This window comes from Plectropomus leopardus, chromosome 12 (assembly GCF_008729295.1).
Source record: "Plectropomus leopardus isolate mb chromosome 12, YSFRI_Pleo_2.0, whole genome shotgun sequence".
Classification (NCBI taxonomy): domain Eukaryota; kingdom Metazoa; phylum Chordata; class Actinopteri; order Perciformes; family Serranidae; genus Plectropomus; species Plectropomus leopardus.
In genome coordinates, this window is record NC_056474.1 from 25,091,762 (window position 1) to 25,109,383 (window position 17,622).

At 38.1% G+C, this 17,622-nt stretch overlaps 2 protein-coding genes across 3 annotated transcripts in view; one reads left to right on the plus strand and one right to left on the minus strand.

The window, feature by feature from the left end:
• LOC121951293 (presequence protease, mitochondrial-like) overlaps positions 1-659 on the plus strand; it is a 9,418-nt gene extending 8,759 nt beyond the window's left edge. The window contains exon 14 of the mRNA XM_042497558.1: positions 438-659. Coding sequence (XP_042353492.1) covers positions 438-659 — 222 coding nt within the window. The remainder of the gene's footprint in view (positions 1-437) is intronic.
• A 708-nt stretch (positions 660-1,367) lies between these two features.
• The window catches only part of LOC121951200 (ATP-dependent 6-phosphofructokinase, platelet type-like), a 32,418-nt gene continuing 16,163 nt past the window's right edge, over positions 1,368-17,622 (minus strand). The window contains exons 12-21 of one of the 2 annotated variants that reach the window (XM_042497440.1): positions 17,525-17,594; positions 14,421-14,567; positions 11,493-11,563; positions 10,978-11,065; positions 6,726-6,878; positions 4,639-4,803; positions 3,353-3,414; positions 2,219-2,330; positions 1,576-1,675; positions 1,368-1,492 (exon numbers count right to left, since the gene is read on the minus strand). In XM_042497440.1, the coding sequence (XP_042353374.1) occupies positions 1,383-1,492; positions 1,576-1,675; positions 2,219-2,330; positions 3,353-3,414; positions 4,639-4,803; positions 6,726-6,878; positions 10,978-11,065; positions 11,493-11,563; positions 14,421-14,567; positions 17,525-17,594 (1,078 nt within the window). In that variant the 3' untranslated portion in view covers positions 1,368-1,382. Of the gene's footprint in view, positions 1,493-1,575; positions 1,676-2,218; positions 2,331-3,352; positions 3,415-4,638; positions 4,804-6,725; positions 6,879-9,654; positions 9,808-10,977; positions 11,066-11,492; positions 11,564-14,420; positions 14,568-17,524; positions 17,595-17,622 lie in introns of both variants that reach the window. The other variant, XM_042497439.1, reaches the window with a different exon arrangement.

Genomic DNA, 17,622 nt, shown 5'->3' on the forward strand with positions numbered 1-17,622 from the left:
TTTTTTGACCGTTTTTTCTTTAAACAATACTATAAACGGCATAATTGTGCTGTACTATGACTCTTTTTAACATTTGGAGCGATCACTTTTTTCACCATTTTCCTGAGCTGTAGTATGGTCTGTCTTGTCAGAATGTAATTTGGTTTAAAACGCTAAAAATATGATTTGTTTGTACTTTTTCAGTGACCTTTTTACAACAGTCATTTACAACATGACTACTTTTTTAATGCATTTGTGGGACATTCTTTATTTTGCCTTTTTATATTTTTTTTCTTTTCCTCTATTACTTTTTTTTAGAAATCTTTTGCCGCATTTTTTACTTTCAATTTTAAATAAAATTTTCATGACATACTATACAATGCCTTTCTTATAACTTTCTAAAAATACCATGTTATGACTTCGCTAAGGCATGACTTTTCTACAATTGCACTTGTCAGCATCAGAGAAGTTTTTTGGGGCTTGGGCTGAGTGCAGCAGACCTCCAGGATCTCCAACGGTGGCCTTTGCTGAACGGCGAGTCAGTTCAGAGGGGAGAAACAAAACTGAAAGCACCAGACGAAGAAGGGGAGGGCAGCCGGTGTCGGGGCGAGACTAATCAGACCTGGACCGAGAGCTGTTCCTCTACAAATGTCTGTCCAATGGCTGATGCAGGCGAGTGAATTGGATGAGATGTGATTTTGGCCTACTCAGCAGCGGGGGATCCAGAACTGCTCTGCACACATCTTCACAGAGTCATGATTAACCCCTAACATCCCAGATCAAGCTGTTGCACTGAATAGGCAGATATTGTTGGGAGCCATTAGGACTTTGATGCAAGTTCAAAAACTGCACTGCAGGAATTGAACGCTGCCATCAGCAGCAACATCACCAGGCAACCGGATGGAATCTTCATAGTAGCTGCTGATTCTAATCAATTTAAGGTTTCAATTCAAAGATTTAGCAGGATCAAGGACCAATGAAATTTTGTTTTTTAAACTTTGTTTAAAAAATGACCAATACATCTACCTTACCTTACATTTCTGTGACATACTAAACTATGCCTTTTTTATGACATTTTTGCAACATACTATACTTTGCTTTTTAAAAGACATTTTCATGACATACCATACTCTGACTTTTTTAAAGACATTTTTGAGCACCCAAGTAGTGTACGAAATATAAGCTATTGAAAATGAAAATTTTGAAATGGAATGTGAATTATTATACAATAATGCATGCATTTCCTATCACATTTAGGGACTAAATAAAATGTCTCTGAGGGACGTCATTTGGCCCATGATTCCCACTTATATGCAGTGCGTTATTCTAATTATTGTTTGTCTTATCTTTTTAGTGAACATAAATCAAAGAGATCCACTGCAGAGTAAATTTGAAAATGTTTCTTACATAAAATCGGTCTCCTCCCGGAGCTGTGACACTGGCTGAAAGACCATAGCTCTGCGACGCATCCCCAACAGGCAGGCAGTGTCCTCGGAGTTAGCAAACACCCGTCCTGCAATGAAGACAAGCATGACCCTTTACAACTAAACATAGGCCAAGAGTAACTGAAAAAAAAAGGGGGGGGGGGGGGTTCACCTCCTTTATACGACTCCTTGAGTGTCCGTGTTATCCATTGCATGGCTTTAGCGGCAATTTTAGTGCCAAAGTTCCTATCAAAAGGTGATGGAGATCCTCCCTGGGAAAAGGAAAGAAAATATTGTTCCACTGATAACAAGGCCAGTAAATATAATATCACAGGATTTATAAAAGAATGTTTGTAAAACGAATCTACAATGATAACAATGATGATTCATGCCACAAACTGTGCTAGGAAATGCATTATTGGATGCAAATCTTCACACAAACGTATTGCTCTTGGTTATTGATTTCACCTACACTTACATACTGTAAAACAGTATGATCATTGTGACAAACCACAATATTACTTAATTACCAACCAACACTAATAAAAAAGCATAGATCTCATGGACAGCGTGATGGACCCCAAGTTCTGTCGGTGCATGCTATACAGGCTGCAACTTCCTGCAACCATGGAAAGACATTTTATGGACTCCATCATGACACAATTTCAGGACAACATGGTCACTTATATCACCGATTGATTGACTTCCTTCAGTGATAATAAAGCATATACAGTAAAGTATGTATTGTTTGTGTGTGTGTGTGTGTGTGTGTGTGTGTGTGTGTGTGTGTGTGTGTGTGTGTACGTGAGTCCAACCTGCTGCATATGACCAAGGATGTTCTTCCTGCAGTCAAACACTCCCCGTCCCTCCTCAGAGTACAGCTGGTAGATGAAGTCAGTGGTGTAGTTCTCATTTGAATTCTCATTTCTGAAACACACAAATTACAAAGGGAACAGATTAGCTAAAGGGTTAGCTCACTGAAATGACAAAAACGTTACCTTGACAGAAACCGCTGTTTTCTTTGGAACTACAGTGTAAGAAAAAAATCCCCCTTGAAAGTTGCTGATGTACTCTGTGGATTATCCGTTGGAACAGGGATAGACTCTGAAAAGAGAAGTCTCTGATTTTTTTCAATGGTATGAGCAACACAGATTTCACTGATCACCATTGTTTTGGGGGCGGAAACAGAAATCTCATGGACAGATGTCTATGAAACATGGACAAATAAAACCCAAACTATCTGCATGATCAGATGCCAATACAGGAGAGTAAACTCAATGAACTAGCCCTTTACGCAGACTAAATATTGTCCTCAACGTACAAGTTCTCCCCGAAGTGCTCACAGCTCATGCACCCTTGAGCCAAGGCATCAGTCTGCTGTTCACTGCAATCTTCAGAGCCACTTGCGATGCACAACTGAGCTTGAGTGTAATAATAAAATTAGGCAGGTGCAAACCTCAGCACTGATACACAATGTCACCTACACACTGTCCAAAATATTAGATTTGTCCTATTTCCACAGACCTCCATCCCGCTGGGAGCAATTTAAACAGCGTGATGGTGCAATGGACTAAAATAGCCACAACAGATGACATGAAGTAAAGTGTGTAAGGTCGACTAGCTGTCAAAGATATTTCAAGACCAACTAGTTTATTTAATGAATTTAAAACACATATTTATCTGCAAGATGAAAAAACACAATTATTTGCCATATAAAAAAAGTATGTAAATATTTTTACACTTCTTTCACTGTGTTCTCTCCCTCAGTCTCACTGACTGACACACACACACACACACACACACACACACACACACACACACACACACACACACACATACACACACAGGCTAAATGGTGCTCGTGGCAAGGTAATGCCAAAGAAACAGCAGTGGCGATGTAACATTTAGGTGAAGAATACACTGCCTGGTGTATGAGTGCTGAGACTCACCTGAGCACCAAGCCTCTCTGGATGCTCGTCTTCATCTTCTGAGTCAGATGCTCCACGTTGGCCTGAAAACACAGAGCGAAGTCTCACGTTAAACCAGAGCGACGGCGCCCTGTAACCTGCATGAGCAGCCGATCCAGCCGCAAATCACATGCCTCTGCCTCATCATCCCTCCCCTCTCAATAAGAAGAGGTGCAGGGTGGTATTTACACCACTAGGGGGCACCATATTTATTATTGCTGCCCTTCTGCTGAAGCCCAGAGGGAGTTGAAAAAAAAAAGAAAGGTTTGTTTGGGTGTTAGAGGGCTCCTTTCATTTTTGATATACTTTCTATGTTTTCATTCTTCACCATTTCTGCAGTTTTGAAGATGACATCTCCTAATGTTATGCCAATCTTTTTTCTTTTTTTAGTCTTTTCCAAATATAATACTTTGACTACACCATTTTTTTAGAGGAAGAGTGGGGTAATGTGGAACAACTGTGTATTCACACACATTTCCTTTCAGCTAAGATTTATTTGTCTTACCTTTTGGAATTTGGGCCCATTAATGATGTGTATTAACAACATCAAATAAAGATTTATTTGACACTCTTATTAAATTGAATAAATATTAATCTTCTGTTGCCACTTAACACTTGTAGCATACAAAGTGGCCCAAACAAGGCAATAAAATAAAAATATATATATTATGAAAATACATCAGAACCCTGAATAAAATTAAACTGTTCTAAAATTCAAAAGAAGGATAAGAAAAATAAAAAGTATGGTAAGTAAATTCCCTGTGTTAATATAAATGTGAATGTTTTTAATTAGCACTGTGGAGCAGAGGGGTTGCAAGCTTCTGTATACGACTGCCCTTAAAGTTGTGATCAACTGAATAGAGTTTAAGTGTTACAACACAGCGACAGCCCCCGACGCCTCTAATCACCTGACTTGATCTGTGTTGATGGGATCTGTCTGTCGTGGAACAACTGATGCAGTTCAGAGGTTATTAATAAATTGCTTTAGACGCATCAACATAATCTGGGTGACATGCACACAACTGAAACATCCAGGCAGAGGCAATGATGGACTCAAAGCCAGGAGTAAAATATCTAAAGATATATATTAACGTGTACCACTAAGGTTAAATTAATGTTGTGAAATATAACGCAAATGTAGAGACATTCCTACTGATGTCTTTAAAAGGTACACAAGGGTATACAAGGGTCATGGTGGCCCTGAAGATGAATATGTTGCCTTATTAAACAATATTAACAAATATTTTAAAAAAAAAAGTATGTCTGACCTGCAGGTCTCGGATGTCAAACGGCTCCTCGTAGATGTAGACCGTGTCAGCGCCTGCAGCCAGACCACCCACGGTGGCCAAATAGCCACAGTAGCCGCCCATGGTCTCAATGATGAACACTCGCCTCTTGGTTCCACTGGCTGACTGCTTGATGCGATCACATGTCTGAATTGTACACGCAGATTAAATGAGTTATTATTAACAGGCAAAATGTTAAGTTCGTTCACCAAAGTAGAGCTGATCAGTCAATTCATCTGTGATTCAATCAAAATCAGTGACTTAATCAAAGAAATAATTTAGGAGTGAAAATAATAATAATATGTTTCTCAAATGTGGGGATGTGGCACTTTGATCTATACAATATAAATGTTTAATTTAAATCCTTTGTCAACCTTCATAACAATCTGAACTTTGAGCTGTGGAAAACTGTGTAAGTCAGCATTACGTCTATAGATGGAAAAAAAATAGTTATTAAATGATGATGATCAGCTGTAGCTCTACTTTAGGTCTAGAAAATGCTTCACGAATAAGAACATATTTTTCACTATTACCTTAGTAGACAAATACTGAGTAAACATGCATCTATAATTACCTTTTACAGTCCACGCTACAAGAAGAGTCAGATCAAACATTATGAGTTTCAGTAATGCACAGGTTAACTCCTTCGTCATTAGAAACTATAAAACATACTGCCAGGCCAGTAAGTGCATTATAGAATTATAACATACTGCCAGGTCGGCGGGTGCATTATAGAGAAATAATTTCACTTTTACTTGAATGCTTGAAGTTGAAATAATACATTTTATAGCCTATGCTATTTTCTGTTTGAATAGTCTTTTTATTAATTACTGGGGTTCTTAGTTAGTTGGGTTCCCAGTACAAGTTAAAATGTAAACATATTGACCTTCTGTGCTTGAAGCTGCATTTTTTTTTCCTTTTAATATTCCCTTTATTTTTATTTTCGTGGGCAGGTGTTGCAAATTAGCATTTCGCTTCGAACACTAAACACAAAACATCTGGTTCTTGTACATTTCTAATGCTACTATGATGTCCATGTCAAATAACCTTCAACTATTATTCTGCACTATCGCTAATTTACTGGAAAGTTACACATATGATCCCAGTGCTGTTTCATATTTTTATAGTCAGGATTTATTTGGTGTTGATTTGATGTGACTGGACATGACTGTCAGTTTTTATGTATGTCTTATGCCCAGTTTGTCTCCTCTGAAACATCAAAGAAACATCTGAACCATCTGAATGGGAAATTTTGTTGTTGCAAGATAAAATATAAACAACTCAGGGCAGCTTGTTTCGTATTTCCTTGAAAAGTTACTAGTATACATATTGAAAATTAACTATAAGATTTCTCACAAAAAAAGCCTCTTATTTCTGTAATATGTTTGTGAAGCTAAAAAACCATGTGTTCCTGTGTCAGAGTTATCCTGTGCATACTGGGTCTTTGTTATAACCACATAAGAGAAGTCTGACAGATCTGGATAGTAATTATATCTGGACAATATAGTGTCTCCTTTATCTTGTTAGCAAACTGCAATTTTTTTGTTTGCTTTGTTGTCTACTATTCTAGCGCTCAATGTATTCTTCTTGGTGGTGAACCTCTCTCATGTGGTATCAACAGCACGTAAAAAAAAAGCATTGGCAAACAGCTTGTGATCCAGACTCAACAGGTCACAGTGATGCACTTCTCAAACACAAACAGCATCACAAACTTTACTTGCAGGAAGAGAAGGATTCGCCACAAAATTGCGTCCAAAATAAAGATCATCAATACAACATGACTGACATGCAAGTGCACTCTGATTATCAGAGTTCTGTATGTTGGATGAGCAGGAAAATGTGTACTCACAGATTGTAGTTTTACTTCTTTTCCATTAATACTTCTGAGATGAACTGGGATAATAATTCAACTCTCAGTCTCACGACTGATTCTGTTACTATGTGAAGTAGGATTTCTCCACATTGACTGCCACTATTATAATTGTTAGTATTATTACTATTATAGTAAGTACCACTATGAGATGCCTCTAGCTGTGATTCCTCCGATGCTCTTGACTTTTGGCCCTTACCTCCACAATGGCGTTGAGGGATGTGTCAGCGCCGAGACTGAGGTCAGTGCCGGGAACATTGTTACTAATGGTGGCAGGCAGCATGCACATCGGGATACACAACTCCTCGTAGTCGGCCCGGGCCTCGTACAGCTGCAGCAGACACTCAAGGGCCTGATAAGTGGCCATAATATGAAGTTAGACCACTAGAGGGCACACTGCATATCTGAGACCCTGTCAGTGTGTTACTACACAGGAGCCGACAGTGTTTTTATGGGCTGCTTCATGGTTCAAAGAGGCTCCCTTGGCTTGTATCCTTTGTTACTTTGGTAACTGATATTTTAGTGTTGCAGTTGTGTCCCAATTAAATGCTACATTACAGTTTGTAATGGGTATTCATTTTCATTCACTACTTTTACAGTTGCTAATCAAGGAATCAACATTTCTCCATGACCTACTTTTTTTGTTTCAGGGGTGTTCTTGAGGCAGTTTCAATGACATTTAAACCATTTTGTACTTACACAACAAAGAAGTCTTAAATATTTAAAAAAAATAAAATAACTGTTAACCACTTATATCTGGACATAGCTATTATTGGTCTAAAAGACCAGTGGGTAGGATTTTGAGTGATATATTACTAGAAATGGAATTTATGTTTTCTTAAGTGTATAGTATATAGATCAGTGAGGATTACATGGTGAGCTTTCCTTCTATAGAGTTGGTGCAAAATAATCTAAATGCTCTTTAGCAGGCCTTTCCAATACCTAAAAAAATTAAGTTTCTGTAATTTGTTGTTTTAAGGATATCCTTACCAGCCTGAGAATTCAATATTATAAATGTGTTTGCTTATGCATTTAACACATCTAATCCATACTGAAGGACACAAGAAAGGGGAGTCCTTTTTACTGAATTAAGTCCATGAAGATGCAGGTCTGTAACATGTGTATGGTCCACAGTGTGTGTTTATTTATTTGTTTATTTGTGTGCTGCTGGCTGGCTCTCTCCAGGTGTTGGGGGCTTAGGCTTCCAATTGGCTGAGAGGAGATGGGATGGAAGGGGGATTGCACACTGGCTGACACATAGCAGTGTTGACGCAACAAGATAAAGACTGGGGTGGGTCTACAGAGGCTGTGGGCGATGTTTCCTTTTATGTGCAAGAATGAACAGAGGTCCTGGCCTGGTTCAAACCAGTAACAAGATTAAAATGTGTACTGTATTAAGCAATGCTGGACTTGTACATGTCTACACAGCATGCAGACTCTCAAAACGCACTGACTCTGTTTGTACCATCAGAATGCAGGCACACCTCTGTTGCAATGAACCAGATCACCGTCAAATCATCTGCTGTTTCCCAAACAAACACAAAGTGGGCTGCACGAACACGCCAGGGCCACGTTTCAAAACATGCCACAACACGTCACTGCATGCCCAAACACTTACCTGGGACCTACGCTGACCAGCTCGCCTTCAACAACAACCAGCGTCAAGGGTTTTCTGCTGTACTGTATGTGTGCAGATGCAGTGTGTGTGTGTGTCTGTGTGTGTGCGTGTGTGTGTGTGTGTGTGTGTGTGTGGACGTAAAGTCGATCCCACTAATTAACTTGTGAGTTTCTATTGTTCTAGCAGCTGTGGCTGCAACATGTACATCAGTAAACTTAACAACTGACTACATAAAGCTGGAATTAATGGAACCATAATGCATTTACTTCAGAAAAAAAAACTGCCTTGCATTTTTTGATTGAACAAGATTATAATCTCAAAGTTTTTTCAAAAGTTTTTACAGAAAAATATGTGGTCATTTTAATTAATTAAGAAGATAATAATCTTGTTAATTCTTGTATTTCTGATATAATGAGAGTTTATTATCTCAGGATTCTGAGAAAAGTTTTCATAAAGAAAAAAAATCTATTGTTTTTCTGAAATAACAAGATTATCATATCAGTATTGTAAGAAAGGTTTTCAATATCTCCTTATTTTTTCTAAATTAACCAGATAATCTCTAATTCTCACTTATCTGAATCAATGAGATTATTATCTCAGAATTCTGAAAAAAAAATTAATGGAAAAAACTGGTCTTGGTTTTCTGAAGCAATAGGATAATAATCTTGTGAATTTTTGTACATCTGAACTGATGAGGTTTTTATCTCAGGATTCTGGGAAAAGTTTTCATGAAGACAAAAATTCTGCTATTCTTTCTCTATAATAAAAAGATTATTACCCTGGAATTCTGAAAAAAGTTTTAATGGAAATTTTTTTTCTGAGGTAACAGGACTGCAATCTTGTTCATTCTCTTTCTCTAAATAAATGAGATTTTTATTCAGAATTCTGAGAATTCTCAAAAAAAAAAGATATTTTCCTGAATAAATGATACAATTCTCCCATTAATTAAGAATCTCAATAATTTGGAAAAACAAAGAAGATATTTTTTCTCAAGTGAATGCATTACACTTCAGTAATAATTCAAGACTTGCTGGAGCTTGTTCAAGCTTTTCATTTTCTGTAGCATTTTCAGCAGAGGATGTGTCGCCAGTCTGAATTGCTACTTGAGTCTTTGTTTTCATACTTTTGGTGTGTGCTGTACCACTGTCATTTACTACCATTATCATATGCTTTTGTTAACGTGAAAGCAGAGGGTTAAGTCTGTACGTTCCATTTACTCCTATGGAAATCCTGCTTACAGGTTTGCTTGTTGAGTGTCAGGCAGCCTGTGTTTACACAGAAAATATTACAGCGCACTGACACTTCACAGCAGCGATACTGACCAAAAGTCCTTATCATGTGGCCCTATGCTAAACTTATGTCTTACCTTGTCAAATTAAGTCAGACCACTGATTGTTTACAGGAGGAGGCGAGCTGTCAATCAGCGAAGCCCCAAACTCTCAAAGGCTGGATGGTGTGTGTCAAGTCCGATTACAAGCGCACACACACACTCAAACCCAGCCACACTTACATCAGTAATGGCATTCAGAGCAGTGTCTGAGCCAATGCTGAGATCTGAACCAGGTATATTGTTGGAGACGGTGGCAGGGACCATAACCATGGGCACACAGAACTCGTCATATTTGTCCCGTGCAGTAGAAAGTTCCAGTAATCCCATGTATGCCTGCAGCAGTGAGAGCCAGCATCTTATTGGTTGTTGTTGAGGATGTACACAAAAAGGGAATGAGGCGTGGGAGGAAAAGCGAGGAGGTCGAACGCCAAGGTCTTAATGAGTGGACAACAGGACATGTGTTTAGTTTTAGACTAAATCGTGGTGGGAGGAGCCTGAAACATTTGGCCTTTTGACATTACACAATAGAAAACAAAATATGCAAGACATGCAGTAATGTCTGTTAAGCTTTAGAAAAGAGGGCTTTGAGGCAGGTGACGCATGTTGGTAGGAGATGGATATCAAGAGTAATGCAGCAGAAAGATTAGGGACAGTAATGGTTGGTGGTACAGACAAAAAGTCTGGGAGGACTGTACTGGTGGGAGAAGCCAAGAGGAGAGAGCCAGACCAAACACAACAGACAATGAGACACACACAGGAAGTAGACGCTGTAGCTCCACACACAGAGCAACTGGGAGAGGGACAGTGTTCATTTTCTGGCCAAACTGCTAAAGTCAAAAACTACTGTAATTTGGAAAATGTACAGTTTTTTTCTTTCAAATTTGATTTTAAATAACTTGGTTGTTATCTAACATCTCGTTCTCTCTACTATAGATCATTTAATCCATCTTTCAGTTAAGGTTATTTTTATGATTAAAATTGAGCTTTTACCTACAAGTCATCACATGGTTTTGGCTTTGCAGTTTGGCCACACATTAATAACCATATATATACAGGAGAGAGCCTATAACATTTAAATGTGTCTTATTATTATATATTCTGAAAAATGTTATGCAGAGGTCAAAACATGTTTTGCAAATATGAAATGTCCTAAAGGCCAAATCAGTGACAATGAAATGGACTCAACAATGTTTCACACAATACATAATGCATGTGAAATACTGGAAAGAGAGTGCATTATAATGTTGTATGTAAGGTACAATAAGGCTGAAATTAATTCAGATTTATCTTTAATATTACTACTATACAAATATCAGTAGCTTTTTGGAATAAAACAGCAGTTAGAATAAACATTGAAGAGTGTGAAGAAATACTAATACTTGCAACAACAAAAAAGGCTGAACAAGCTTGCTTTTCTTCAGGTGATAAAACACATTCAGAAAATATTGTGAAATTAAGATAAAACACCGCCATTATATTCAGAAATCAGGAAAAGCTACACACCTCAAATCCTCCGATGACAAGCAGGGCGTTGATGTTATGGATCCTAATCTGCTCAGCAATCTTATCCAAATGTTTGCCTGGAAGAGTTCTACAGCAGCATGAAGAAAGAAAAAAAAAATTAAACAATCCTCGACTTAACGCCTGTAAAGTTTTGGTTCATGGTTACTGTGAGAAACCCTAGAAATTTTGATTCTGTTTTAGTTAAAGTTACACACACATACATGAAATATATAATACAATATCTGCCTCGCTCCCTGGTAACTAAACTCATCAAGGTCAAGATTGTGTCTGAGGTATGACGATCAATGACTTCATTGTTTTATACAGATAGAAAAAATAAGTCTAAAGCAAAAAATAAATAAAATAAAATAAAATAAATAAGGAATAATTTGGGAAAGGGAAAAGAAAAATGCATTGCATTTGATGTCAAGAAACAAAAATGTTGGATTTAAGTCACAAACAATTCAACAGCAGAATCATTACAAATAACTTTTTTTTTCTCCACTTTAACTTACCGTTTTGTCCCCAGCAGTGACCCTCCCTGGCCAGTCCAACCGCCGACATCTCCCCATTTGATCTCCTTGATCTAATTTTTTTTTAAAAAAAACAGGAAAAGGTCAAAATCACATTTCATTTTAGCTGAAAATATTTCACTTTCTTCAAGTCCTAAATTTACATATTTAGTTTTTATTGAGGGATGGGTGATAATTCACAAATCTACAGACCTCACTGTCAACAGTTTTTATTAAAAAATCAGAAAAAAAAGATGTTGTATCTGAATTTCTTTAATGTAATTTTCCCGTGCCTTAAGGACCACAGCGAAAATGTTATAATCCATTGTATTGGGGTAGAGACAAAAATTTCATAAAAATCTTAGAGTTATATCTTAAAACCTGGGAAATTGAAACCAGCACCATCTGCGTGGTTGGATACCACTGTGGGTTAGATGTATTTTTTGTCAAAAATCACTAAAATATGGAGAAAAAAACCTTCATCAGGGGAATGTTACACATGTTGAGACTCCCTAAAAACTTGGTATTTCACCTGAGGGCAGTGTCTTGCATCCTGTGTACCCTGGTGCACATACTGTTTTTTCTCCTTTTTTTGCATTTGGATAAGTTAGGAAAACCCAAAAAAAAAAAAAAATGTTTCATCAACCTAATCCTTGTTTCAACTCCAAGATTAAATCTGCAGAAGACCTAATGCCTAACTGTAACTTTAGACAGAGAATTATTTTATTATTATTATTTTTTTGTGATCATCAAATTCTCAAATTAGCGGGCATAATGTTGTACTGGAACATATGTACAACTAAATAGTGCTGAAATATAATAACATATTATTAGAAAACATGAGTAGAATATTCTGTCTGCGATCATACTTACCATGCATCAAATAAACTAGTGTATGCATGTAGTTTCAGTCTAGCTTGCCTAATTTCAACTTATTGTTTTCATAAAATAAAAACAATTCAAGGTTTTGTTCTGCATGCAGTATTAATGAGCACTCGCAGGCTGAGACGGTCACAGAGCTCGCCAAAGCATGACATCCTGTGACCAACCAAAACCATGGCCATCTGGGTGAAATGCCAAGTTTTAACGTGCAAATATCCCGTCCTCTTTATATTAGCCAGTTATCACTCTTGTCATTGTACTGTCAGTGTGCCAGCGTAGCTACATTTGACCAGCAGCTCTACGGTATAAACAGTGTCCTAATTATTTGGGTTGTTAGCCAGGGATCACAGCTTCACTTTTCAAGTCTAATCCTTCTACTGTACATGGTGACAACTCGCCTCACTTCATCGCTTTCAACAAATAAATGCCTTCCTCTGCACAGCTGAAAAAGTGGATGCATGTGTTTGCCATAAGCATACATGCGTGCAGTCAGAGGAATATGACCAAGACAAAGACATGTAGAGCTAAAACTGCTCTACTGTGCATGTATACGTGGTGCAGTGCAGCTACTGTGGGAGTGAAGTAATTGGCTTACAGTAAGTAGCGCTGTTTATCTGGACACACTTAGTCTTATCACTGCAACCAGCGCAGCAGAGAGTGAGAAAAGTGGCTGCACTCTTCTGCTCCCTGCTATTGGTCAGTAAAATCACTATGACCTCCAAGGAATGTTGCCTTCCTCTTTTGTTTTCTCTTAATAATGACAGCTAGTAGTTTTCAGTGAATTTATAGTCACATTCACAGTCTGATCTCAGAATTTGCTCCCGGTTCACTGAGGAACACAGCAGCCAACGTCTCAGCATCCAAACATCAGATATCATAAAAGTCACTCATGACATAGAAGTGCAGAATGAAGAAATAACAGCCACAGAGAAAAGGCAGTGGCCTGACCAATCACGTTTGAAGATATGTTGGTTTGTCAGCGGTGTCAAGTTCAGGTGAGCAAGTTTCTGCACAGACTTGAGTAACGTAGCAAACCAGAGCTACAGTGTGCACAGCGTGACTGTTATATTTATTTAGGCTGAATACGCTTGTCTTGCACTTGAGTTCATAAAATACTGAGACCATTATTGAGCAAGATCAACTTACCACAGATACACAATTTAAGAGCCAAATCTGTAGTTAGTTATTTAAACACCTCAAACAGTTTGCTGACTGAGTAAAAGCCCAGGAATTGTAACATGTGCAATGACATTTCTCGCACTGTTGTTCAGAAAAACTGCTGAAAACTGCAGGTCAAAAGAGGTCACCTGATCAACAATTCAGTTCATATGAATAAATGCACATGCATTTGACAGCTAACATCTATTTTTTTCTAAGCTTTTAGAGTAAGCAGTGCAGATCTTTTAAACAACAAGGTTAAGATTTTAAATAAATTAGATCTTTCCATATTCTGCAAAATTAGTGTTGCCATCTTTTGATGACTGTTTAATAAATATTAAATGATATCACTGATAATGAATAATAATGAAATCACTGATTTGTTTAAAATAATTCTAAGAAATTGTAACTGAAGGAATATACCACTGATTTGGGGAAAATTCAATGCCGTTGATTAGTTGATTGAAAGAAAATGAAACACCACATAATTTGTCATTTCTTAAGCAAAAATGCAAAACTTTCTCTTGCTGCAGTTTTGCTTTTTTCATGGTTTATATACCTTTTTAAATGGGACATGTTTAAGTTTTGGACTGTTGGTCAGATAAAACATGTCATGAGTTGATAAAGTAGATTACACTACACTCATTTTTGTCATTTTTTAAAGCAAAAAAGCCACACATTTGCTGGTTTCATGTTTCTTAAATGTAAGTTTTTTTTATTTATTTATTTTTTTACATACATGATAATTAAGGCGATAGCTTTGAATTTTTGGACAGCTGTTTGCATAAAACATACAATTTAAAAACATCACATTTTATTGATGAAACCATTGCCAGATCAATTGATGATGAAAACAACCTACGTAGCTGCATATATCACTCTCAGTCTTACCTGTCCCTTGTAGAATCCCTCAAAGCCGTCACTGACAGCAAACATTTTGTGGCCTTCAGTGATTCCCACTCTAACAGCAGAACGTACGGCAGCGTTCATACCTGCTGCCGGTGCACCGACGTTCAGCACCGCAACATTAAAGGAGCTCTATAAATGAAAGAAAGCATCAGTCACACACACAGTACATACAAAAATACACTAAACAAATAGAAAGCCAAACCTGGCATACTTGTATACAGTATGGCCATATGTTTCAACACCCCCAAAGCTTTGTCACACTTAAAACATCTTTACACCTCAGACATGAGTGTGTCCAGTCACAGCATGGTGTTTGGGGCGTATAGGATGGTATATCAGACACTTGTAGAGGCGATGACCACGAGCAGTGATTTTTGGAACAGACAGAATGTTGGCAAATTGGACAAAACTTAACACAAGTGACTCGCTGCTTCTTTTTAAAAAAAAAAACTTCTTGAAACAGGATCATAGTGCAAATTAAGAATAATTGTTCTCCATGTCTGACAGGACAGCTGTCCGTCTCTACTGTCTGATAATACCATCCATGTCTCAGTAACTACTCAAGAGCCAGGCAAGCTGCCTCAGAGCAGCACAGCAGCAGAAAAAAGATTACCTTGCATGCAAGAAGCCACATGCTGCTAAAAGACGCAGCAAAGCAGCAGCAGCAGCTTTATCATGATAACTTCTTAAAATAGACAGTCAAATGCAAACTTTTACTATCCAAAGTTTTATTGCAAACTCAAATCAACTGTGCGGCTAGTAGCTGGGTATAAAATGTCAACATTTCTGCCAAGCAACTTTAAACCCCTAACAGCAGAGTGGACATGGCCCATATTCCAGGTGAAGCCCGTGATGTTGGGTGTACATGATTCCACATACTACTGTGAGTCTCATACAGTCAGTCACAAAAGCCTCAGTGGTATTTGGTGAATAACAGTTTGATCAAAGGTGTCCTGGGACTGAATGATGCACTGGGTCTCGACAGTTTGTCTCGCAATTCTTTAATAGGATAATCAAGGACATAGATTGGATTAAAGAACATGAGGGCGATGTGGAGAAGCTCAAAATAAACAGGCGTCCAGCTCTCAGCTGTGGATGAACTTCTCAAATGAATCATGGTTTCAGCCACTTCCTTGTTCTTTTATACCAATTCTTATATCAAACACATCCCGCTCTAAATTATAACTTTGCTAATACTGTGGCCTGCATTTTTTTAAACTACCAATGATTGCATTCAATAACATGCATGTTTTTAACCTGTTCTGAAAATAATGGATTTGCATTTGCACCAACACTTTTCTCCAAACATGTCCAGTGAAAGCCTTTTGTCTCTGAAGTGTCTCAATATGTTTTAGGAGAAACTGACCATCGTCTCAACTGTTCAATCACTTGTGATAGATGTTCATTAAATTAAATAAGCTGGTAATCATAAACTCTTTGATGTTAAAACATTAAAGTTGCTGAGATGTGTATCTTGCCCACAACAAAATCATTTGTGTCATTCTGCACCTTCAACGAGTTTACAACAAAATCTCATGACATATATGTGAATCGAGATGGTTTGATTCCCTAATCTGTCACATTTATTTCCTGCATCACGTTCAAAGCTCTCCAAACCAGAGTTGTAATTTCAGCAGCCAGCAATACATTTTCGGCTGGACCGCAGCATAGCAGCAGCATAGCAGCAGCATAGCAGAAAAGGCTGTCTGTAAATTCACAAGTGAGAGAGAAAGTGAGGTTTGATGTTACACCACTGGTTGGAGACAGTGATTTCATGATTTTATTGCTCTTTTTCAATGAACAGGTGCTGACAGTCCTGTATCACTGTATTCCTCATTTTTTTGTAACCAGTGCAACAGAATATAATGGTGGAATTAGCAATCTAGCTATGCTATATGAGTAAGACTTAAAAACTTCATCCACACTCTTGCTGGAGTGTAAGAAAACACATTGCTATCATCAGATGAGTGACACCTTTGTTTGGCTCATTTTCTGTAACATTAACTATAAGAATGGCAAAATTAGCACGCTAGCTAGCTAGCTAGCTAACGAGCCAGCCAGGGTCAAAATTGCAGTTTTGGACATCAGTTGGGCTGATTAATTGGTGCCCATAGGACGTTTTACAAACCCCTGTTTTCGGGTGAACTTCCATACATCCAAGTGAATGCCACCACTTCCTGTTTAAAATTAAAAGGCACCTGGTGTTTCATGCTAGTCCAGCCACATATTATGATTTGATCTGGTTAACACACAAAGAGCATGGAGCCTGTCCACTTTGAGTTTTAAAAAAGCAAAAACACTCTCTGTCAACGTCCCCACAGACTTGACATTAAACTGTAAGGAGGGCTGCTTCAGGTTCATTTGAAGCAGATCACAGTCAACACTGTGATTGTCCTTGACAGGGAGGCCAGTGGGACGACTTCAGGGAAGCACTAATGCAACTCTTTGCATGTCTACACTTCTTTTTCTAAGCGGAGCCATGGAGAAATAAGCAATGACACACAGAGCGACAGACGACCAGCACTGTCATTTTGTGGCACTGTGTTACCGTATGAACATATGTATTCTGTCTCTGTAAAATAAAGACAGGCTTCAGATAGTTCTGGAAAATTATTAGACTAGATACTATATTTAAAAAAATGCCCAAATGCACACATATGTCGAAGTAAATTTCATCTCACCATGGGTCAATTAGAAGCCAAAGTGAATGGGAAGGAGGATGGACAAAAAGGTCTACACTAGATGCCGAAAAGCTTCTCTGCTCCGTGAACTATGCTACAGAAGCTGACCTAGAGCCTGCTCAGCTGCAGCCTCATTACACATCACATACGTGAGACTGCTCTCCAGCCCCCGCCTGCTCCTCCCCCTCAGGACAGAGACAGTCACAGAAAAAAACAGACTCTGTTAGTGTCACAAAAAGACTGCAGTTCCCCAGCAAGGCACCTGACCAGGAAGTACCTTATGCTACCGTACAAATCTCAGAGCAGCTGGTGGAAAAGATACATTACAAGAATTAAAATTGTGATGGCCTTATTGATTTAATATCATCATTCTTCTTTCAACACTTTGCTTATAATGGTACTTACATTTGGAAGTTCAGAGTCTGCTTTCCGGTAGGAGAGGAGTCTGTAGGTGGTCAGATTGTTCTCAAAGCTCCTGCAGATAACAGATGGGGGAGAAACAA